The sequence below is a fragment of the Asterias rubens genome, chromosome 17 (genome assembly GCF_902459465.1).
Source record: "Asterias rubens chromosome 17, eAstRub1.3, whole genome shotgun sequence".
NCBI lineage: Eukaryota > Metazoa > Echinodermata > Asteroidea > Forcipulatida > Asteriidae > Asterias > Asterias rubens.
The window spans coordinates 3300031-3324548 of NC_047078.1; the positions used below are offsets into that span (position 1 = coordinate 3300031).

Sequence of the window (24518 nt, forward strand, 5' to 3'; positions counted from 1 at the left end):
GGATGAACAAACAACACCAGCAACAAGCAATATGCAACGAATGGAATCTTGGTTGGTAATCCTATTGTTGTCAAGGAAGAAATTTCATGCTAAGCAAATTTTTGTGCTGAGCAGCTCTATGAAATTAAGCCCTGGTCTCGATTGCAATACCTGTCTCCCAGATTTCGAAGCAACTGTCACTTTGTGAACACCAGGCAGGGAAAGACGACCATGAGCCTCTAACTGTTATTTGATGTATTTCATGCAAGAGTGAAGGATTCCAATTCCACCGAGTTTTCTCAATTCTTCAAGATGTCTGAAAAATAGAGCAGGAAGAAAGCGGTAAAGTAACTTTAACGAATTTGGGTACTTTTTTTAACACAAACACAGTGTCCACAGATTTTGAGATTAAACTTACGTGGTTTGAAGATAATGACGGTAGAAAGCTTCACTTAAAATATGTCACAATGTCACAAAAATGCTGAGGTGCTGTAGTTTTTGAGAACTGAGTAAAACAATGTCACGAAAAACATCATGCTAAAATAATGTTTGTCTCCTGAGACAAAAATTATTATTGTGACATTGTTTTACTAATTTTTCGAAAACTTTAGCACCTCAGCAAGTAATAATTTAAGGGAAGCTTTCGACCATCATTATCTTCAAACTGTGGAGTTTGATGAAAATCTGTTGACATTGTGTTTTGTGTCCTACAAAAATATACACTGCTAGCAGAAGAAAAGTTTGACGGATTTCAGAAGACGAGTTCCGAGACTGCACCAAAGATGCACAGTTGGCTCCCATTATAAAGAGTACTAAGAAGAGGTTCTGCTTCATATAAAGAGCACATTCTGAAGTCCTGAATCTTATTTCTGCCTCGTCTTTCTTGTTCTTTGTTTTGCTGTCCTCTTATAACAACATTTATGTTAAAAAGAGGTAATTTGGCTATTCCCCGATTCTGCTTAAAGACAGTGGACACTATTGGTAATTGTCAAAGACCAGTCTTCTCACTTGGTGTATCTAAACATAATATGCATAAAATAACAAACCTGTGAAAATTTAAGCTCAATTGGTCGTCGGAGTTGCGAGATATGAATGAAATAAAAAACAACCTTGCAATAGAAAGTTGTGTGCTTTCAGATGCTTGATTTCGAGACCTCAAATTCTAAATCTGAGGTCTCGAAATCAAACATGTGGAAAATTACTTCTTTCTCAAAAACTACGTCACTTCAGAGGAACCGTTTCTCACAATGGTTTATACTATCAACCTCTCCCCATTACTTGTTACCAAGTGAGGTTTTATGCTGATAACTATTTTGAGTAATTACCAATAGTGTCCACTGCCTTTAAATAAAACCAGTTGAACCATTTATGACGTTATAATAAAACCAATTGATTACCATTTATGACGTTATAATAAAACCAATTGATAACCATTTATGACGTTATAATAAAACCAGTTGATAACCAGTTGTTCCAGCGATCTTGTTATAACAAGAGTCCACTGTACTGTTTTTAGTATCACATAATTAAATATGATACTAAATTCATGATCAAATTCAAAAGGAGAAGTCTGATTTCATCTGTTTAGTTTAAATCAGTCATACAAAATTATTTTGTCTGTGTGGCAACACCGATTGCCTAGACTACAGTTTTGTTTTGTTTCTTGCTTGTTTTTACAAGAGTGAAAATAAAACACAAAGCAACACTTGGTTTCCTTTTTCCTGTTCATTTATCCGTTTGACCTCAAGCAGGTAAAGATTAAACTAAACAAATGTCCACAGGACTTGCAACAAGTACCGACAAACATTTGTCACACTTCTAGTTCAAGCCAAATTCTGTTTAAAGGGTAGGTTAGGTTTGCAGGCCAAATACTTTACGGTGGCAATGGTGCTGATTACCTCCATGCCAACTTGCCATTCCCTTGGTGCCCTTGAAATGCTCCAGTAGAAATTGACAATTTCCTAATAGGGTGCCCTTTACCAAGGAGAACATGCCTTGGTGCCCTTGCCCTTTCAAAAACGAAGCATACAGGCCTAGGTTTGGTTATCACTCTTAGAGTGAATGGCATTACAAAACATTGGTTAGAAGCCTACAGCCGGCTTTTGATAGTTTTAAGGCATATTGAGAACATTTCACTTTGTAGTAGTTGTGTCAGTTTTTACATATGGCCCAACTTAGAATCGAAAAGTAACGTTTCTCAGATTGTGAATTCCAATTTTAGGTCTCATTCGTCTCACAGTCTTCAAAAGAATGTAATTCACTATTTTTTAAACGTATTATGTGGCATTATTGTAAAGAAAATACATGTTCTGCGTATAAATGAAGAAAAAAATTGCCCCCAAAATGTTTATATTAATTAAAACTCTGGAAATCTTCAATCCAAGAGTCCACATTTCAAACAAATTAGGGGAACAGGTTGCAAGGATTCAGGGAAAAAGTGAAAAGCGGATCTGCGTTCAGGAACTTTGTTTTTTCCGTTTGAACAAATCGAAACCAGGATGCATTTCCTTCCCGACAATGCTTTCCACTGCAACCACCAGGAAATGCTATAAATACTAAAGAGGTGAATAATCTTGGACAAGGGTACAGGCACTGAACCTTTTTGGTAATTATTCAAAATAGTTGTCAGCGAAGCTGAGGGATGGAGTACTGGGGCCTTTGACCCTTGACATAGTCACAATCTGTGTAGCTCATTCAAGGAGCTGATTTGACAAAACACTAGAATTAATCCAATCTCGAGTAACTCGAGTAACTCGTCCCAACTTAGGATGGGTTCAATGCAACGTCTATGGATACAGAACTAATCCTAAGTTAGGTAGAGTTTGTTGAAATCGAGTAACTCGTCCCAACTTAGGATGGGTTCAATGCAACGTCTATGGATACGGAACTAATCCTAAGTTAGGAAGAGTTTGTTGAAATCGAGTAACTCGTCCCAACTTAGGATGGGTTCAATGCAACGTCTATGGATACGGAACTGAACTCATCCCAAGTCCTAGGATTAATCCTAAGTAAGGAAGAGTTTGTTGAAATCGAGTAACTTGTCCCAACTTAGGATGGATTCAATGCAACGTCTATGGATACGGAACTGAACTCATCCCAAGTCCTAGGATTAATCCTAAGTAAGGAAGAGTTTGTTAAAATCGAGTAACTCGTCCCAACTTAGGATGGGTTCAATGCAACGTCTATGGATACGGAACTGAACTCATCCCAAGTCCTAGGACTAAGTAAGGAAGAGTTTGTTGAAATCGACGGCAAGGCCATACAGCATGCAAGCATAAAAGCATGCTAAGCACATGGAACTCTTGCATATCAGAAACTGATTACCTGCCAAACTCAGTGGTTGCCAGTTTGGCTACTGCAATAGGGTTAATGTTTCATTTTAGAGGTTTACAGACTCTCTTTATAATTTCACACCCCTACTACTTTTCCCCCACTTTTTGATCAATACTTTTTTGCTTGCAGTCTTTTAGAAGTGAAAGTTTAATTTAATAGACTTTTTACAGATTTGAGGCAGACAAATTTACATACACATTGCACACTATGTGCCATGTGTTTAATTTCCTTTTTCTTGTTCTTTTACATTTTTACTGGTTACTTTCCAATTTATAGTTATTGTTTATGTTTTATACAGTTTTTTTTATATAATTTGTCACGGAATTTGACCTTTTTTCACAACGTGATATGTTAATAAAAAACAAAAAATAAAAAAGTTTAGAGTTGATACGCAAACACCTTCTTGCGTTATGATTTCACTCATGCAGACTCGTACAAGCTTGTATTCGCCTCCAACCATAGACCTCCTATTGTCCCTCTTTTGTTTGTACTAAATTTTTGGCATTAGCTCCCATTGGTTTTGTACACGTTTTCCAACTGTGGACCTTTCCATAACCATGGACTCTATTCTCCTTTTTGATGTTATAGAGTCCCTGGTTAGAATGTGTATACATGCATAAACACACACCCACAGAAGAACAAGGCAAACACTATGGGTGCATTCGATTAGCTTCCTCGGGTCCTCCCCGCGGTGCATCTTGGTGAGCCCCCAACAAGAGCTAATCGAACGATCACACTTGCCCTCTTGTGGTGACGTCATGCACCTCGGGCCAGCCCCAAGTGACTCGTTCCATTAGCAGGGCACTGGGGGCTGACCCGGGTGAGTCCCTGGAATGACATGAATGACGTCAAAGCTATTCGAACGTACCGGGGTTGACCCAGGGAAGCTAATCAAACGCACCCAAAATGCTCCTATAGCTTGCTTCACCAGCGGAGCATAAAAACATGAACATACCTTTGATCAGTTGTCGCCAGTTTGGCTACTGCGATAGCACAGTTCTTTTTAACAGACTCGTCCGAGGAGTCTGTTTCGGATAGAAGCGTCTTAATGATGTCTGTGTGTACAAGAGAGCTACTCAATCCAGCTACCTGTGTACAGTGGCTCAGCACTAGAGCAGCATTGCCAATCATTACATCACTATCTGTCTTCAGAAGCCCCAGGGTGTATTGCAGTTCTGAGAACGGACAGACATGTACGAGATTTCGTTAGTAGGGTAGGAATTAAAACTTTGTGTGGTGGAAGTAGGTGTTGGTGCAAGAAGGTCTTGTTGAGTTGGTCAGCGTCTTTGTGTATGTACAATATACCCCATACACTCACTGGTGGGATGATCTTGAAGTTTTCCAAAAGCGTCTCTTCAATAGTAATGAAGGCGGTGTGGAGAAGTGCAGCGGGGGATCGCGATAGTTGAGTGATAGTGCATAACACGTGGAAATCCCTTTTTGAGTAGTGTGAGTTCTGAAAAGAACGGGTGGTTAAACAGTTAACATTCCAATCAATATGCTCTGATCATCTTCAAGATTGAACAAAATTTGAAACAACCCTATCTAGACAAAGCAATAAATCTGAAATGCTGTCAGATTCCAGTTGTCTGTGTCTTATACATGCTAAGAACATGACAAATACAATGTATATCTTATAACCAACAAACTACATCTAGTAGTTTGATGACGGCACTGTTTTACGATTCAACACCATTACAGCCAATATTTCCTTTGAGTAGCTACATCTTCTTAATGAGCCTGGAATGATCTTTCATGCATCAACGATTATTCAGGCTGACAAGAAACTATTTTTTAAATATTTATTTTTATTATATTTTTTGTATGCAAGTCGCCAGACACACAAGACCTGAAGGCCACTTCAAGGTGTGGGCAACAGTTTTTTTCTTCAAGTGGCCGTTGCCACCTACTCCTAGGGCTGAAACAGGGTTACCCCTTTTACAGTCCATACGGATGTAGGCTTGGGTATCATCAGTCTGAAGCCTAGTCGGTAGAGCAGAAAGCACTACCTCCCCAATTTTATGTAGGAAATGTCACAACCTGGATTCGAACCCACACTCTGCTGATCAAACACCATAGCTTGAATCCGGTGCTTTTAACTGCTCGGTCGTGACACGCCACATACATTGTATATTCATACCTACTTTCAACAAACCCTACACCAGTACTGCTGGGAAAAAATCAGAGGTGCCAGTGTAAATACCGCATGTTAAATTTTGCAATCTTTCCCTATGAATATACATTATATTCCCCAGGTAGCTGAGATGGTTTAAAGAATGATTTAAGGCCCTGTGACCAAGGGTGATAATGTAGAAGCGCTTTGAGATGCTTTTCGGGTGTGAAAAGCGCTATATAAAAACTAGTTATTATTATTAAATAGGCGAGAATTTACCTGGATCTGTTCTGACCATATCGTTCCTAGCTTTATCACTCCTCTGTGTTAGAACTGCAAGACACTTAATGCCATAGTGGCCACATGTCAGGTCCCCACCCTGTAAGACAGAGGGTAGAAATAATAACAATATTAATAATAACAGTAATAATAATAATAATACAAAGCATTTATACGGCGCTATACAAAGAACAGAGCGCCTTACATTAACAAAGGGAGGGCAACATAAGAACAAAAGACAAAACCAGACCAACCACAGGCAAATAGATAAACAAAAAGTTGAGCCAATAAGGATGGTTCTGGAAACAAAAATGTCTTGAGGAGGCGTTTAAACACAGCCAACGACGCAGCCCCTCTCAGATTCGCCGGCAGCGCGTTCCACAAGCGCGGTGCAGCAACCTCGAAGGCCGTGTCCCTGGCTTTCCTTTTGGATCTAGGAATGGAGAGCCGGTTCAAGTCTGATAAGGAGCCAGTCGATGGCTGTGTGCATCAGAAATACCATATTGTAAGTGAATCAAATTGACATGATAATAAAACTATTATTGAAGTCTTAGTGCACGTCAATGTATCTACCAACAAGGTACTCAAGGTGCTGAGTATATATACAAACTTTCAGAAAGATAGGTTATTGAAGTGATGGATTCTGAGACCCAATTATGTAGTACCTTGAAGGGTTTACAAGGTGCTACGGCGCATACAGCAGCCACAGCCAGGAACACTGGGGCGATCCCCTTCTTTTTTCGATAACTGCACTTGGTTCTTTTACATGTGCTACACAACACATGGGACCAACGGCTTTACGTCCCATCTGAATGACAAAGCTTAAGGACTCAAGTATTACGGCTGGGGATTCGAACCCACACTCTGCAGATCAGAAAAACCAGAGTTCCAATTCGGTGGTCTTAACCGCTCGGCCATGACACTTCCATTGCAGAAACAGTCACTACAGGACCTAATTGAACCCTACAGCAAGGGAACTGTTTGGTTACAATAGACCTTTCTATGGGGGTGTCGAGGCTGAGCGAATAAGAGCATCAGACTCAAGTTCTGGTGGTTGGGTCATCTGGATACTGGGTTTGAATCCTGGTTGTGACACTTGTATCCTTGAGCAAGACACTTAACCATTGCTTCTCTCAATACAGGGGTTAAACCAGTAAGGGCAGAGATAGTTTTATGTGAATGATTAGCTTGGAGCGCAGTAATTCACAGCACTGGCTATATACTGTATACTCCACAGGGAGCTGAGATGGTTTAATGAATGAAATACATGGCCCAATGACCAGGGGTTATAATGCCAGAAACGCTTTATACGCCCTTCGGGCTGTGATAAAGTGGCATATACAATTCTATTATTATTTTGATTGCAATGTCCAGGCCCAAGTTTTTGCCAACCCAGGGGCCAATTTCATAGAGCTGCTTAAGCAAAAAAATTGCTTAAGCACGAAAATAGCTCGCTTATTTTACACATGTTACTGGCCAAAATTTCATGCAATATACTTTGCTTGTGACTGGTATTTAGCAGTCCGGTACAATGCCTAATCAGGGAACAATTTTCTCGTTTTGGCAACATGTACCCTGATCAGGAAACATTCATTCTCCAGTACACTTGTCTCCAATTATGGAGACAATCAAAATGTTTCCTGATCAGGAAACATTTGTCAACGTTCTTTAGTGTCTCCAAAACAGGCAACACTACTAACATTTCCAAATCAGGAAACATTTTTCATCTTGTGTAGTGTTTCTAAATCAGGGAACAAATAGTATCCTGATTAGGAAACATTCCCCTTCAATCAGGAATTTCTTTCCCTATAAAGTAATTTTAAAATCTTTAGGAAGTGCTCCAGAATGCCAAAGAATAAATAACTAGATAAAAACAAAAATATTATAATAACAATTATTAATAAATACCCTGGACGGTTTCAAGTCTCTGATTGGTCAAAACCCAGTCACGTGTGGGAGTGTTAACGGTGGTATAAAGACCGGCTTTGGAAAATAGCGAATAAGTGTCCCCTAAATCAGCATATATTGTGTAAACCTTGCGCGTTGCACTGTATCGCATGCTTATTTATATCCATGTTAGTTTCATTGCAACTTCGCGCACTTGCATTGGCTCACAGCTAAGTTTGGTACAATTTATAAATTCTTTTGGTTATCTTTCAGAAACATGTCAATCTCCTGCTTTGAACTTGTTTCTTTTTGCTCCCCTAATTGGACTTTACCTTCTTTCTCAGGTAATTGCTTACCACAACTGCTAGAGCTTCTCTCATTTGTTATGGTCGAAGATCATTTTTTTAAGCTGCTCCTTGTCTTTGGAAGTACATGTACCTTGTGCAAATTTGCCAGGCTACATGTAGTTCTTTACACTATGTTACATCACTGTTTAAAACTCAGCTGAGTATGTGTTACATGTATATAATTACTTGTAAGGTATCTTTCACACTCATATTTTAATGTTCTTTTTATGCGCTTGGAGGCTTTTGCACTATTTGCTCTCTTTCTTGAAATAAGCAGGCGAAAATCAATCACATTTCGAAACATTTTTAAACATCCCACCGTGCTAACCATCATACACTTTTAGAGCTTTTCAATTTTTGTCGGTCCATGCATGGCACAAGTACTATCCCTATTGAGCACAAGATTTGCAAACATTGAATGTCATGCAGTTTGGTCAAAGCACGTAAAACTTCCTGTTTACAAGTATTATGTTTTAAGGTTGGTTTTTGATTTGCTCATTAAAAACTTTGCTTACATTACCAAGAAAGATCCATTAAATAAAGAGGCCAGAATACCACATCCTGTTGTCCTTACCACAGAGAAAGGACCACTCACTCACACCTTCAAGAACATTGATGCCAGTGGTGCTCTGTTAACTGCAGAAGGCAAATTAACTGTTCTTGTTAGGATAAGTATACTAACCCATTCCTTCCACCTTGTTTTACCCAAGTACGTGTAATGACAATGTAAACACTCTCACTAAAAAGGATGTGAAGTTTTGAGTTTTGGGGGCCAAAATTCCAAAATTCTTTAACGGGGCTTCCCTTAATACTGTTAGGTTAACATTTGTAACACTATGTTAAAGGGATACGTTGCATTGGATCCGACGAGTTGGTCTATAAAAAGCGTTTGTAACTGTTTGTTATAAAAATGCATAGAAAGAAAGATGTTTAAAAGTAGAATACAATGATCCACACAAGTATGCCTCGAAAGTCTGTGGTTTTCCTGCAGTTAAAAAATCCATTAAAAATTGCCAAATGCTTAGTCGACGATATACATGTAAAAGGAAAACCATGCAATTTTTAGGCATGTTTGTGTAGATCATTGTATGTACTTATCAAACAGCTTTCTAACCATTATGTATGCATTTCATAACAAACAGTTTCATTTTTTTTTTTTTTTTTACCAACTCGTCAGATCCAAGGCGCAATCCCAACTTAATTTGTTCTTTAACACTAGAGTTCTTCACTAAAAAAATTGCTTTATTTAGGGTACATTTGTCTTCTTTAAAAAAACATATATAGTAAATGGTCAGACATTTTGACAATACAGCAGAGTCTTTCTCGAACAAAGGCTGAATGATAACTGATAAGGCTAAATGATAAAGTGTAGCAGAAGCAGTCGACAATGAATAGAGAGAAGGGGGGGGTGCAGAAAGCTTAATGTAATCAGTGAATTTTTAAGAAGTTGGTAAAACCACCATGTAGGTAGGAATGAGGCAGACTACAAAAAAATTATATCTTTGGGGAAAGGGAGAAGGCAAAGACAAAAGATTGATATTAGTCATTTCCTTCTTGGGTGTTCAAACCAAAGGGTTGAATGGTCTGGAGGTGCCAATCTACATGCAGTTTCTCCCTACTCAGAAAAACTCCATGCTGACCAATAGCTACCTCCATGATAAGAGCAAGGCCTCCCTGTCCTATTCTCAGATAAACAATATAACTGTAAAACTGTGTCAGAAACTGAGTGATTTGTAAGATTGTATTACTGTAATACCATGGAGGTAGAAATAAAATTTCTACCTTCCTCCATGGTTATAACCACCATGCATAAGACAAGGAATCATGCCAACTGCACCTGCAATACATGTATATAGTTGAAACAAGCACTACACACTCATCAAGAGACATTTTTACAGCGACAGATCCACAGGCCTCTTTCAATCAATTTCTTACATGACTTACAGGACATTCAAGGCACTGGACTAAGGTGTTTATTGTAAGGAAACATTGTTGGATTATGGCTAGCACTTTTGTGCAAATTTAATGCATTCAAGTACACATGTTCTTGTTTTCCCTGCAATTTAAACTGTGGGCCACCATCAAGCACAAGTAGGGAAGAAAATAGTAAACTTGTTTCCTACACTGTCTGAATACTTAAGGTACAGAATAGTACATGTAAATGCAAGCTTGTCTCAAGATCCAAGCTCCTGTGCATAGATTATGTTGTTTACTGGAAGCCAGTAGAGGGTATGCAAGGCAGGATGGGGGTGTCAAAGATTAGGGGGCACTAATCCCAAATGCATATTGAGATGGTTGTGACAAAATTGATAAACAGGAACCCTTGTATGTGTGTGCCATATGGTACTGATTTCCTAGCTACAGTTTTAGTGACTTTGAAGAGTTATTGTTGATTTTTGTAAATGTTTGTTAACTATTAAAGACATTGTACACTATTGGCAATTGTCAAACACTAGTCTTCACACTTGTTGTATCTCAACATATGCATACAATACCAAACCTGTGAAAATTTGAGCTCAATTGGTCGTCGAAGTTGCGAGATAAAAATGAACTAAAAAACACCCCTGTGGTTGATTTCGAGACCTCAAATTCTAAATCTGAGGTCTCAAAATCAAATACGTGGAAAATTACTTCTTTCTAGAAGACTACATTACTTCAGAGGGAGCCATTTCTGACAATGTTTTACACCATCAACCTCTCCCCATTACTCATACCATGTAAGGTTTTATGCTAAAAAGTATTTTGAGTAATAACCAATAGTCTCCAACTGCCTTTATTTTAGGCAAGACCTCACATGTTATTTCCCATTCACTATTGTGATATTCATGAGTTTTGCTTTCGTACATTGTTATTTGAACTATTGTTCTTCATCCTATATGTAGATGTAGTTCTTGTCGGTAAAATTGAAGTAGAGACTGAAAATTGTGCTCTAAATATCAAAATTAGTCAAATTACAGTCAACATAAATAAACTCAAACAAACTGGCATGTGAAGCATTAATGATCATTCTTACTCAAGCTGAACCTCGTTTGTAAAAACAATTCATGAAATACAGCACATTTTATTTCTGTAAATAGAGATGCTGCATTTTTGTCTCAAAAACAGGTGATGGGCCTGTCATCCTACCCTTAGGTGGTGTGCTAAAAATGGTTCAAAATCAAATAGTACCAAACAATGAACTGTTTTTCATTTTATTTTATTTTTTTCTGATCTTCTCTATCCTACGGCAAGGGAAAGGGAAAATTACTATTAAAACCAAGCAGTTTATCAATGACTGCGGATCATGTTTTTTTTTCTTTCTTTTTTTCTGAAACATTTTTCTAAGTTGAAAGGAACTAACTCTATTTATCCTTTCTTAAACTTTAAACAAATTCACTATATAGATCCCTTGCACTGGCGGTCAACCACCATCCAACCATCCTGTGAAAATTTGTCAATTTTGGGGCCAATATTCTAGTGAAAACAAAAGGATGGCTTTATTCAGGAATTCTGCACTGGCAATTAAAAATACGACTGCAGTTTTTAAGATTGTTGAAATGATTTCCTTGAAACTAATCATTTTTCCCAATAATTGTCAGTAATGTTTGTTTGTTTGTTTGTTTGTTCGTTGGCTTGTTAAAAAGAAGTGCCAGATTTAGGCACTTGTTCTCAAACTTGGAACATTCTGAATATTATGGCCTAAGACTGTAAAACTGTTGGTAAACTGCATGAGGTACATGTAGATACATGTAGTACAGTGGACTACATGCCACCCACATTAGATCATGCTTGATTGAAATTCAGCTGGTCTTGCTCTCTGGCATGTGTGGCACTGGTAATAGTATTCAGGGATTTGGTTTCAGGGACCATCATAACCATACCTTACTACAGGGGGGGCAGTGACTGTTAGTAATAGGTTATATAATAGAGCTCTGTGGTCAGGCAGAATAAACAATGTACAGGGGCCTATCTGTTAAAACACAGGGATGAGGCTTTTAATGGGCATGATAGATATTTTGTGTGGACCACAGGATCACACTGCCTATACTCAATACAACTTTACCAAGATTATAAATATAATCAATTTTCTTTCAATTTTACTTTATGCTCAGATTTTGTTGAATTACACCTTTTCTACTGCATGAACTATCTTTTTTAATTTCTTTGAAATTTCTGTCACTTTGTCTGTGATTTAATATTGATCATAAGTTGTGATTTCTGGAAAAATTTCTTAAAATAAAGCCCTTTTCACACAGCCAAAATGTAGCCAGGGTCCCTTGCTACAAAATTTACGAGCGTGGATTGTTTATTTGTTATCACCATGCGTGACCGATTTTGTGAGCTTTCCTACTGCAAAGTTAAAAAACCAACAACCTGTGTGTGACATGACAGTGATTTGATGAATTGGTAATCCTGATCACCTTAGTTGGACAAGATAGCACCCACAATAGCAGGCGCTTTATGGTCATTTTCACCTAGGACATCGTTCAATAAACAAGGGTTCCTTTCACACGACAATGTAGCCCACGTCCTTGGTCAAAACTTCCACTAGTGTAAGATTTTGTCATAGGTCCGGACCTCTGACAAAATGTAGCAATGTTGGACAAGATTTGACAAGGGACCCTGGACACTCCAAAAAAAATGTTCCTTTCACATGAGGTGCATTTTGTAATTATTACAACCATGCTACAATTTAGCAAGGGACCCTCGCTAAATTGCTCTCGTGTGAAAGGGGCTTAGTAGGCCTAGGTGACAGGGATGAGATTGTTCAGACTTTTGGCTGAATTCAGACTTTTTATGTGGGCCTGGTGAAGAAAATCAGACAATATTTTGTTCCACAAATAAAGAAATCCTGCTCATTGGTCTACTTTTCTTGTGCTTTGGATACTATTATAAAAAGCTCCTACGTGTAGGATTCTACAACCCCAGGGGTTACTAAACGGTAGAAATGCCATAATTTCAACATACCTTTGAATTTGTATCTATGTTACTTTTTCATTAGTAATTCTTGACAGACTTTGTTCTGATGTGAACTTGGCACTTGAACTCCTTAAGTATATTTACACCTAAATACTTCTGGTGTGTGCAAGGGGAAAAGTGAAATTATGCATGTAGCCGTGTGCAAATAGACAAGGAGATGAGAACATTGTGATGATTTTGATGGTAATAACATAAAAATGTGCATCATTAACAGGCCATGGCTCAGAAAATAGTAAAACCAGGACGCACTCAAAACATTCAAAAAGTTATAGGTTGTAATCTCTATGGTATAGTAAAGGATAAACAATCTGTCTTTACTGTCAATTTGTCTTTACCGTCAAGTTGTCTAAACGGTCGAGTTGTCTCAACTGTCGGGTTGTCCGAATGGTCAAGTTGTCTTTACCGTCGAGTTGTTTGAATGAACGGTCGAGTTGTCTCAACTGTCGAGTTGTCCTAACGGTCGAGTTGACTGAACCGTTGAGTTGTTTGAACGGTCGAGTTATCTGAACCGTCAAGTTGTCTGAACTGTTGACTTGTCTGAACGGTCGAGTTGTTAAAACTGTCCAGTTGTCTAAATGGTTGAGTTGTCTGAACTGTTGAGTTGTCTGAACGGTTGAGTTGTCTGACTGACAAGTATTCCGAACACAATCTCGGTTGCACCATGATTTATGCTTCATTTAAGTGTATAGACTGATTTGTACTTGACACCTAAGGCTTTGAAGTGATAATATTAGAAATGATGTTATAACATTGTAATAAGCGGACATGGTAAAAAATACACAAGTCACAATTCAAAAGTTTCCTCAAATTAAAACACTTGCGAAAGTTTTGTTACATGTACATGTACATGTAACACACAACTCTTATACTCAAGTCTCCAACAGGATACTTCAATGGTCAGCAGCTTTAACTTTTAGGTATACTGTACATGGCAAAACCATGGTCAGTCGCATAAGTTTTCCAGTCAATTTAGCCAATTGCCCTTTTGGATCACCTTTATTGTATGATCAAAGTCCATTCTCTTATGATCATGAGTTTGTCTCTATCCAATGATCATTAAGATCAGATGAAGGAATTGGAATGGTTTACGAATAGAGTTATTACAATTGGTGGTGCCAATCCAATTAAGCAATCAGATTTAAAACCCATAGGCCTACCAGTGGATAAGATAACTATTTATTACGTCCATGATCACCTTGTGCACACTTCTTGAAACTGCAGTAATGATTAGGCCTATAAGAATGTCACTCTCTTCAGTGTCTACACACCATCCACATTTAGTTTATTGAAAGCACTACCTTCTACATAACATGTACCTCCATGCTTGGACCAAAGAGCAAGGAAATCTACCCAAATGTGCATCGAGCCGCCGACCCATCACAATGCCTGATCAAATGTAACCACAATGATCTGCTTGGGGGTTTTCACAACCCGTTTTCTCGATAAACACATTGTCAAAATCACAGGCATAGGCCTATTACTCGGGTGGGATTCAAACCAGGACCCTTGCAATTCTAGAGCAGCTGTTTTACCAACTAATTGCCCGGTAGCTAGAGGCAGTTTTAATCCTATATTTTAGCAGTGGGCACTGCAAACGATTTAAAAGATGCTACATTTACATCAGGGATAAAGAATATTCATTTTGGTTTTTACCCATATATGTACATACACATTTATCAGGGACATAAGGTGGGGGATGTGTGTCTGGTGCTTGGAAGCAGTTGCTCCAAGTATGTGTGTGTGTTGGTCACTGAGTGAGTATCCCTAAGTTGGGTCATGGTCTGAAGGTCACTTGATGCCATCAGTGTTGGGTCATTAAATCCACTTAGTTCAGTAATTGAATGATTCATTGTTAATGTAAGTGGGGTCTTTCTTGGGCAATGGGCAAAGTGAGCTTGCTGTGAAATTGCTGTGAACACCATCACCCAAAACTGAGTTGCTCAACAGAAGATGTTCATATATTACATCAAGCTTATGACCCACTGCAGAGAGCATTCAACAGTAAATTAAAAGTTCTGTAATCTACCATCACAGTTGTTGCAATGGCCAGCCTGAGGTGAAAGTATGTAGGGCAAACATTTACATGAAGTCTGATAACTTGGGTGTAGATTGCAAAGGCTAATTGGCTTATCTTGTCAAAGCCATCATTCTCCACTCAGGTGGCAAAAAGGGGTATGTTTTTGTATAACCATAGAGTAAGGGTATAACCAAGGTTGAACCATGGAGGTATGATGCTTGAACCAGAATACAAAACTTTAATATATGTTTCTACATAAAGATACCGTGTTCTTTCAGAAATATTTGGTGTAAAAATATTGTATATGTATTCAATTGGCCAGTAGCTACAAAATGTATTGTTGCGAGTCATCTAACACATCTGCTAAAAACAAAGTACAGCAATCAACTTACTGCAGTGATCCAGCTACAGCAAGTAAACAAAACAACAACTTGAAAATACTATCAATCATAGACTTAATGTGTTAAAAACAGCAGTCGTATCAAGTATCATTGGACTGAAAGGTCAAAATAGTAAAGTTCACCAACAAGAAATGTTCAGACACACAGAATGACGACTTAAAACGGCAATAACAACAAAACTTCAGCAAACAACAAATTCTGCTCCCGGTGCGGTATAAAGTAATTGTTTGTGTTTCATGTAGTTTGAGGTCTGATTTCCACTCTACACAAACCATTAACCAATGGACTGCCATCCCAAACACAAAAAGTGCCCCTTTTTCGAGTCCTCCAATCAAGTTGTTTCAAGGATAGAAATCTATTTTCATGAACTGTGCAACCTAAATTTCTACCAGCTTGCTTGCTACATGTATATATGTAGTAAAAGGCGCAGAGCCACAGACAGCGAATCACATCTGTTCAACACAAGAAATTCCCTTGCAACATTTTACTCAATTTGTGAACTACTTTTGCTAAATGTTTTCAAGTCAGTCGACCTTGTACGGTTCTTAGGTAAATATGTTACGCTTTCTAAAAACTATCATTTCTAGTTCTTCATGTGCAGACCCTGGTACGACAACACCACATCACAAAAATCAGTGTGACATCCTTACTTTGAAGTCAAAACTTTAGGCCCTATAAATAATTTTTAATAACAAATTCTATAAAATTTCTACCCAAATCACACTATATTCAAAATTACTGCTACAGGAAAAAATATGTTTCCTAAACAGGATACATGGCACGCATGTTTCCATAAATGGAAACAATCAGATGACTCCAGATATGGAAACATCAAGATTGTTCCCAAATCAGGAAACAATTGTAGTGTCTCCAGAATTGGAGACGGGAAATAGTTTCCTGAACAGGGAACAATTTGTGTGTCTCCAAAATTGGAGACACTTTGCAATGTTTCCAAAACAGGCAACATCCAAGAGGTAAAGTAACTGTGTTTCCTTTTCAGGAAACGTTTGTTTTAACCCATCTGATTGTTTTGACATGCAATTTTTAATGGTCCATAACTTTTTATAACGATACATAACGATAATGCATCAATTTCGTATTTTTTCTTAACGGATGACTGAATAATTTGACAAAGCCCTCAAGCCGTTAGGCATTGCAGACCAAAGCTATGATAATTTGAAGTTTTCTTTGTTGAAAAATAAGTACGTAAAATTAGTAATATGTAAAGCAAATATTTTATTTTCATTTAATAAGTGTCACTCTGTATTATTAAATTTCAAAAAAGGTAATAATAATAATGACTGAAAAATTACAAGCAAAACATGTATTTTGTGATTTGCTTCCTGTTTTGGGAGCATGTTTCCTGATCTGGAGACAAACGAAATGTTCCCTGATTAGGCAATGTACCGGACTGTTTAGCTGTTGTTAACTTACCATACCAATTGAGTGGAGTCTTGGCAGGTAATCTGATTTTACTAAGCAAGGATTTTGTTGCTTAAGCAAAATTGTGTGCTTAAGCAGCTCTATGAAATTGGGCCCAGGTTAGAAAACTATGGAAAGCCATAAATGCAAAACAAAAAACAGATGGCTACAATTAAAAAAAAACAATGTTACACATCTATTCAAACATAATTTGAGCATCATGGACACAAGAAGAATGACAAATGTCACCTTACCCTCATGACCCTGATTATCTTTGGAATGTAGTTTCCTTTTGCTACATCTGCTAGACTCTCATCACCGAAAGGTAAGACATGACTGAGTATTCCAAGGGAACGCTGCAAAACAAACATATTGACCCATTTCACCTGACGTCATCATCAGAAAAATCTTTCATGTGCCATACTGGTGGGTAATTTCACTGTGCGTTTTCATATATAACTCTATGCATTGAGTATGCTGTGCGTAATGCAGGGAAGTGCGCGTTTTAGGCGACTCGGCGTTAATACACGTAAACTTAACTTGCCCACCAACATGGTGAGCGTGGCATCAGTCGCCGCGTGTGACACGCATGCAAGGGGTCAATATAATTAATTTTTTGTTCTTCTTCTTTTATGCAAGTTTTTCCCAAACAAGGCTAAAAGCCACTTGGTATGGGGCTACAAGAAGAAAAATAATTTAATGTGAAAGAACTTTCTTTGATATGAGTCCATTAAAAAATCATATAAATTCTATATGATTTTGGGGGGCAAGTTAATATTAATATTATTAATATTCATGGTTTGTTTGTTAAAACACAGCAATACAGCGGCTAAAAGCCGGAATGTACAGTTTACAAAATAGTCATTAAAAACGTTACTATATAAATGAAATATCAAATGTATTAACCGATTCATATACAGAGGAGCTATATGGGTTTTACTAGAAACACAGTGTAGAACTGACTTAAAGATTATCGGAAAGCTCTGTTCAAGAATTTCTAAGTTTGGTCATAACAACTCCATACTTTTCACTCAGTGGGTGTAGCTACAATGATTAACTTGGGTCATTAAACACAATGGATGAGAAGTTATTCTGACAGGGCAGGCATCAACCCTACTGATTTAAGCATGATCCAGTTAAGTCCAGTTTACAAAAAGAAATACATGACATTAACAGGTGTGAGTTGTCTGACAAAATTGATGTTTTTATTTTCACAAAGAGGCTGTAGTTAAATTGATTAACTTGGGTCACTAAACTTAATTCATAAGTAGTTTTTCTAAAGGGGCAGTCAGCAGCCTTATTGGTTTAACCATGATCCAGTTAAGTCCAGTTTACAAAAGGAATTACATGGAGAAAACAGGTGTGTGAGTTGTCTGACAAAAAGGATGTTTGACTCTAGCCTCTTCCTTTAATGGAGCAAACCCTGTAAGGTGTGTACTCACTTTTCTGATGTTTTCTTGTCCACTGTCCAGCAAGAACAGTAATGTTGGGAAAAGTACCTTACCCTCTATGGGTAATGGGGTTCTCTTTTCATCAAATCTGGGGGTCCACTTAACGCACATGTTAAGGAGAAGGTTCATCACATATAAGAGGACGTTTCTCTGCAGCTCCATCTCTTGTTTCCGAGAATAAGTCTCCTGAAAACCAAGAATGATATTTGAAGAGTCTGGGTACTTTTTGTAGGACACAAAACACAATGTTCACAGATTTACATTTAACTTACACGGTTTGAAGATTTAAATTTAAAATATCGTTGCGGTACCCGCTGCCAAATTATAGGATTCGAACTGCCTCCAGCTATCGGGCAATCTCGGTAGTCTAGTTGGTAAGACACTGCTCTAGAATTGCAAGGGTTGTGGGTTCGAATCCCACCCGAGTAATATGCCTGTGAAATTTTTTGACAAGACACTGGAAAGTACTGACTATACAATGCTACTACACATTGGTTTATGGGTAAAAACCGAAATTAACATATGATTATTATCTCGCAACTTCGACGACCAATTGAGTTAAACTTTTCACAGGTTTGTTATTTTGTGCATATGTTGAGATACACCAAGTGGGTTACTGGTCAACAATTACCAATAGTGCCCAGTGCCTTTAAACGACAACAACTTACAATGATTTTGACGATAGCCTGCACAAACGGAGCGTTACAATACATTGCTTGACGGATTATTGGGTTAAGTGCCATACTGTCCATCATTGCAAGGCAGCACATAAGTAAAGAGTCTTCGGAAGGAGCAGTGTTCACCTGAAACACGTCAAATGGAAAAGCAAATACTAGGGAGGTTAAAAATAAACAGCTGACTGTGAACGTCAGAAAATTGTGTTGTTAAAAACTCAAGTTTTAAGCATACATGGAGTTACCATTTGTCGCGTCAGGTACGTATGTGCAGACGGCACACGTGGGCATGCAATAAGCCCAAAGTGGGGACGTCACCTAGAAACAACACAATTTTGTGACGTTTACGTTCACATGTTTGCTCTCGTAACATGCAGCTAAACCTCCCCAATAATAATAATAACATGCATATATAAAGCACTTATCCCTTTGGTGCACAGATTAATTTTTAAAAAGGCAAAAAAAGTACATGTTCAACCGTGTTTTTCTCAAAATAACCCCTGTTGAACATAACACCAAACAAAAGCTTAACACTCGCTCTAAACAATGGAATGAGGGCGGAATGTTTCGGGGTTGTAGTTTTTAAGTTTATGACTGTTTATAGAAGTACAATTTGATGTGTTTTAAGTGGTCGCTAGCGACCGCCTTGTGCACCAAAGGGTTAATACAGGGTTTCTAAGCGCTGAAACATAAAAGTAATGAAATACAGGATATAATTACCATTACAAAGTACGTTAAAATAAAATGACATAATTTTAACTTAACAAGCTTACAATGCATATTGATATAAATAAAGGAAACAATGTGTGGTGAAGAGTTTGAAGTCGAGGTAAATTATCAAGAACCAGGCCTCGGCGGGTTTAAACCACTAGTTGAAAACCGATTCAACACACTTTGATTCCCATTCATAAAAACCTTTTCGGCCAAAAAACATCAACACTTTTGGTCAAAAAGTAAAATAAATACAAAAATTATAATTGGTCAACGATTTCTTTCAACACAACACCCCTCCAGCTATGAAATGGTAAGGCCCTCCACCGCCCTCGGGTAAACAAGTCCTTATAAGGGAATGCTGTGCGCGTCCCGCGTGATGTGGCACAACTGTTTCAGCCGTTGCTCTCGACCAATAGGAATGAAGAAACTGTCTTATAAACACAGATCTAAGCTCGCGTGTCACGCCCATTTTTCAACACTTATTACATTGGTCATAAACAAAGGTTTATACACACCCACGTGACGCGCTCTCCACCAATAGGAATAGCGAAACTGTCTGAGGTATTTATGAATAAGTCTTAAGCTAGTGTAGTAGAGGCATGGATGTGGACTGGACGATTGTTGTGGTGTGGCATTTGATGTAAACGCTGTAACAGTTCATAAAATAGAAACTGTTGTCCCCATAGGGTGTCATTGCCTATGTGTTATAAGAACCAAAAACTTGATCTACAAAAGGTATCAAAATTCTTTAATTTGAAATGAAATGATTGTTTGTTCTTACCAAAAGTCTTGTAAAAGCAGGGATTAAATGAGTGTCGGCTCCATATTGAAACTTCGATTGAAACCTGTGAAAACAAATGATAGTAAATTAACAATTAAATCAAAGGCACTGGACACCTTTGGTAATTGTCATAGACGAGTCTTCTCACCTGGTGTATCTCAACACTAGCACGAAATAACAAACCTGTGAAAATTTTAGCTCAATTGGTCGTCAAAGTTGCTAGATAATAATGGAAGAAAAATCCTTGTCACAGGAAGCTGTGTTCTTTCAGATGCTTGAATTGAGACCTCAAACATGTCAAAATCAGATTCTGAGGTCTTGAAATCAAATTCAAATATTTTAGTGAGAAATAACTTCTCTCTCAAAATCGACTTTGCTAAGTCAGAGGAAGACAGTTCTCACAATGCTTTATACTTTCAACAGCTCTCCATTGCTCGTTACCAAGTTTTTATGCTAACAAATATTTTGAGCAGTTACCAATAGTATCCAGTGCCTTTAAAAGGTAATGATAGTAAATGTTGATATAATAATGTTTATTTTAACAATCAAGGGTACAGAACATAAACCAGTTGAAGTGCATGTACATGTAATAAACTACAGGGAGAACTGACTAAATTAAAATTATTTGGGCTTGCACAAAAATCAAACTGTGCACATTTATTTAAAAGGCAGTGGACACTATTGGTAATCTCAAAATAATTATAAGCATAAAGCCTGACTTCTTAACTAGTAATAGGGAGAGGTTGATAGTATAAAACATTGTGAGAAACAGCTCCCTCTGAAGTATGTAGTTTAGAGAAAGAAGTAATTTTCCACGAATTTGATTTTGATACCTCAAATTTATAGGTCTCGAAATCAAGCATCTGAAAGCACACAACTTCGTGTGACACCGGTGTTTATTCTTTCATTATTATCTCGCAATGTTGACAACCCACTGAGCTCAAATTTTCACAGGTTTGTTATTTAATGCCAATAGTGTCCACTGTCTTTAAGGCTGTAATTATGGCTCTATGACTGTTGCTAAAAGCAGGTTTGATTCTTCACAAAGGCAATGGAGACAATTGCCTCCGTTGCCCCTAATCATTGCATTGATGCCCCCTTGTATGTTCCAATAGAAAATTACAATTTTCTTATGCCCATTATTACCAAGGATAAAACGCCTCGATGCTCAAGTCTTTTATTATTTGAGTGTGAAATTGCAAGAGAATAATAAAAGAAAAAACACCCTTATTGCACAAATTTGTTTGCTTTCTCAGATACCTAATAAAATGCTTCAGGTCTGATACTTTAATATTTGAGTGAGAAATTACCTCATTCTCAAAAACTGTTTATACTTCAGAGGGAGCCATTTCTCAAACTGTTACCAAGTAAGTTTTTATGCTGACAATTATTTTAAGTAATTAGTACCAACAATGTCAAGTGCCTTGAAATGAAAGCATGAAATGTTATTAAAAGAATGTTATTTACTCTTTGTTTGTTGCTAGATCTCTCAGAAGCCTACAAGCTGTGGTGCGTACTTCCAGTGGAGAAGACGATTGGATGAAAGTCACTAGTAGAGATAGCATCCTATATGGAAGGACAAGGGTTAAAAATAAAACTTTGTCAAGCGCCATTTTTTTTCTTTCTTCATTTTTGTCATTTGTTACACACCCAAAAGCATGATTTACACCAATAAAACAGGAAAACAAGAAACAAGAAATGCTCAGTTTTTGCTAAGGGAGGAAAACTCAAAATAAGATGGCACAATTTAGGGAGCGGCTTAACTATTCCACATATTTTTTTATTACCAATTTGCCTCCTGTTTTTTTTTAATAAACCATTTTATCTATCTATATCTATCTATCTATCTATAAAAATAAAGATACTTACTCCTGTTGGTCAACATTTTTAACAATTCCACTTTGTCCCTCTGCGTTTTTGGACAACGTGGAGAGCATCAAAACACATCGATGTCGCAGCCCCCCTTCTGATTTTTGTCTAAGCAGACCAAGAACGAGGGATGGAAAAACACTAAGATTCACCAGAAAAGCAGAATTTTCGACTAAAAAATAGAAGAGAGAAAAAGAACAATGTCATAAAGGCACCTCTTGGTAATTGTTAAAGGCAGTGGACACTATTGGTAATTGTCAAAGACCATTCTTCTCACTTGCTGTATCTTAACATATGCATCAAATAATAAACCTGTGAAAATTTGAGCTCGATTGGTCATTGGAGTTGCAAGATAACTATACAAGAAAAAAACACCCTTGTCACATGAAGTTGTGTGCTTTTAGATGCTTGATTTCGAGACCTCAAATTCTAAACTTGACAAGCTTGAGGTCTCGAAATCAAATTTGTGGAAAGTCACTTCTTCTCGTCACTTCCGAGGAACCCGTTTCTCACAATGTTTCATACTATCAATCTATCCCCATTACTCGTTACCAAGTGAGGTTTTATGCTGATATTTATTTTGAGTAGTTACTAATAGTGTCCACTGCCTTTAAAGACCAATCAACACATATGTATAAAATAACATGTGAAAATTTGACCCAATATTGGTCATCGAATTTGCAAGAGAATAATGAAAGAAAAAACACCCTTGTTGCATTTTTGTGTGTGCTTTCCAGAAGCCTAAAAAGGGCTTCAGGCCTGAAGTCTTCTTTAAAAGGCAGTGGAAACTCTCGGTAATTACTCAAAATAATTATTAGCATCAAACCTTTCTTGGTAACGAGTAATGGAGAGAGGTTGATAGTATACAAAATGTGAGAAATGTTTTAATGCATCAACAGCTCTTCATTGGTAGTTACCAAGTAAGTTTTTATGCTAACAATTATTTTGAGTAATTACCAATGATGCAAAGCCTTTCAACAAAATGTAACTATTTTTTACAAATGAATTATTGAAGAATATGATAATAAAAAATAAAAAATAAAATAATAATAATAATAAATAAAAAATATATATTTTTGTAGATGCCCATCATGTGAATTTCCCCTTATCCCCAATTCTCTGAAATCTACTCACTGGTTTACTGCTTACTCTTACAAGCTGCGTCTAGTATTGAAAATGCGACTTTTGATTGCTTAGTCGAGTAGCTCTACTCGGTTAATCGTGTCGCCACAACTACTACAAAAATAGTCAGGACTTCCTGCTTGGTAAACCAATTGTGTCACTCAAGACAACATAATTTACATGCAAAACACAATCAAACCAGTAACACAGACGTCCATTCCTGGAGTTTTTACTTTTACGCCTGCGGCAAACACTCGCCGCAATGCATCTTAGGAATTCGTCGTGACTAAAGTCAAAGTCCCACCTATTTGAGGCGCGACTAGTCTAGTAGTAAATTTCACTAGTCGCACAGGCTTCGTTATCAGGGCCCAATTTCAAAGAGCTGCTAAGCACACAAATTTGCTTAGCTTGAAATTTTTGTCTGGATAAAAACAGGATACAAGTATGCAATATATATGGAAATTTTGTTGGTAATCCTTTTTTTATCAAGAAAGAAATTTCATGCTAAGCAAATTTGTGTGCTTAGCAGCTCTATGAAATCGGGCCCTGTAGTAAGAACATTCACCCTGGAACCCACTTCCCCAAGGCCAGTGGTCCTGACCCACCGTTTAGAATGGGTAGTACTTACTGTTATCCGTAACAGCAGTTATCAAAATTTCAAGGATCACACAAATGAGGTCTTCGACATCTGAACTAAGATCATTGCATGTTATTGCGTCATCAAGGCATCTACATTGAAACATGTAAAAGTTGTATGTCAACATTATGCAATATGAGACCAGGCTGGATCATTATTATTTATTAGTATATTACAACAACAAAACATAAGGCAGAAAGATGAAGGAATCCTAGGTCAAAATTCCAGTTGAACCTAGTTAAACTGGGTTTAACTGGAACTAGTTGAAACTCAGTTGATAAACTAACCAAACACAGTTAAAACCAGCTGGTTTAATATGAAAAATGGACAGAAACCAACTGGTTTCAAATTTAAACCTAGTTGAACACAGTTAAACCTAGTCCAAACCAGTTTGTTAGTATGGAAAATGGACAAGTTTGGTCACTATCCAGTTGAACCAGTTGACCCCAGTTAATTGGGTTCAACTGGAATTTTGACCTGGGATCACTAATCAGTTATGGGCTAAACCATGTCAAATCAACCAAGAATTTCCC

General features: G+C 37.5%; 1 protein-coding gene across 2 annotated transcripts in view; it reads right to left on the reverse strand.

The window, feature by feature from the left end:
• Positions 1–24518, reverse strand: part of LOC117301313 (tetratricopeptide repeat protein 12-like) — a 34658-nt gene that overhangs the window by 524 nt on the left and 9616 nt on the right. The window contains exons 8-17 of one of the 2 annotated variants that reach the window (XR_004520284.1): positions 23977–24077; positions 22227–22398; positions 21825–21923; positions 20358–20421; positions 18857–18991; positions 18180–18374; positions 16992–17093; positions 5705–5804; positions 4268–4487; positions 151–295 (exon numbers count right to left, since the gene is read on the reverse strand). Coding sequence is in view for 1 of the 2 variants with exons in the window: in XM_033785208.1 (XP_033641099.1) it covers positions 226–295; positions 4268–4487; positions 5705–5804; positions 16992–17093; positions 18180–18374; positions 18857–18991; positions 20358–20421; positions 21825–21923; positions 22227–22398; positions 23977–24077 (1258 nt within the window). In the remaining variant the exon portion in view is untranslated. Of the gene's footprint in view, positions 1–67; positions 296–4267; positions 4488–5704; positions 5805–16991; positions 17094–18179; positions 18375–18856; positions 18992–20357; positions 20422–21824; positions 21924–22226; positions 22399–23976; positions 24078–24518 lie in introns of those variants that run through there. The other variant, XM_033785208.1, reaches the window with a different exon arrangement.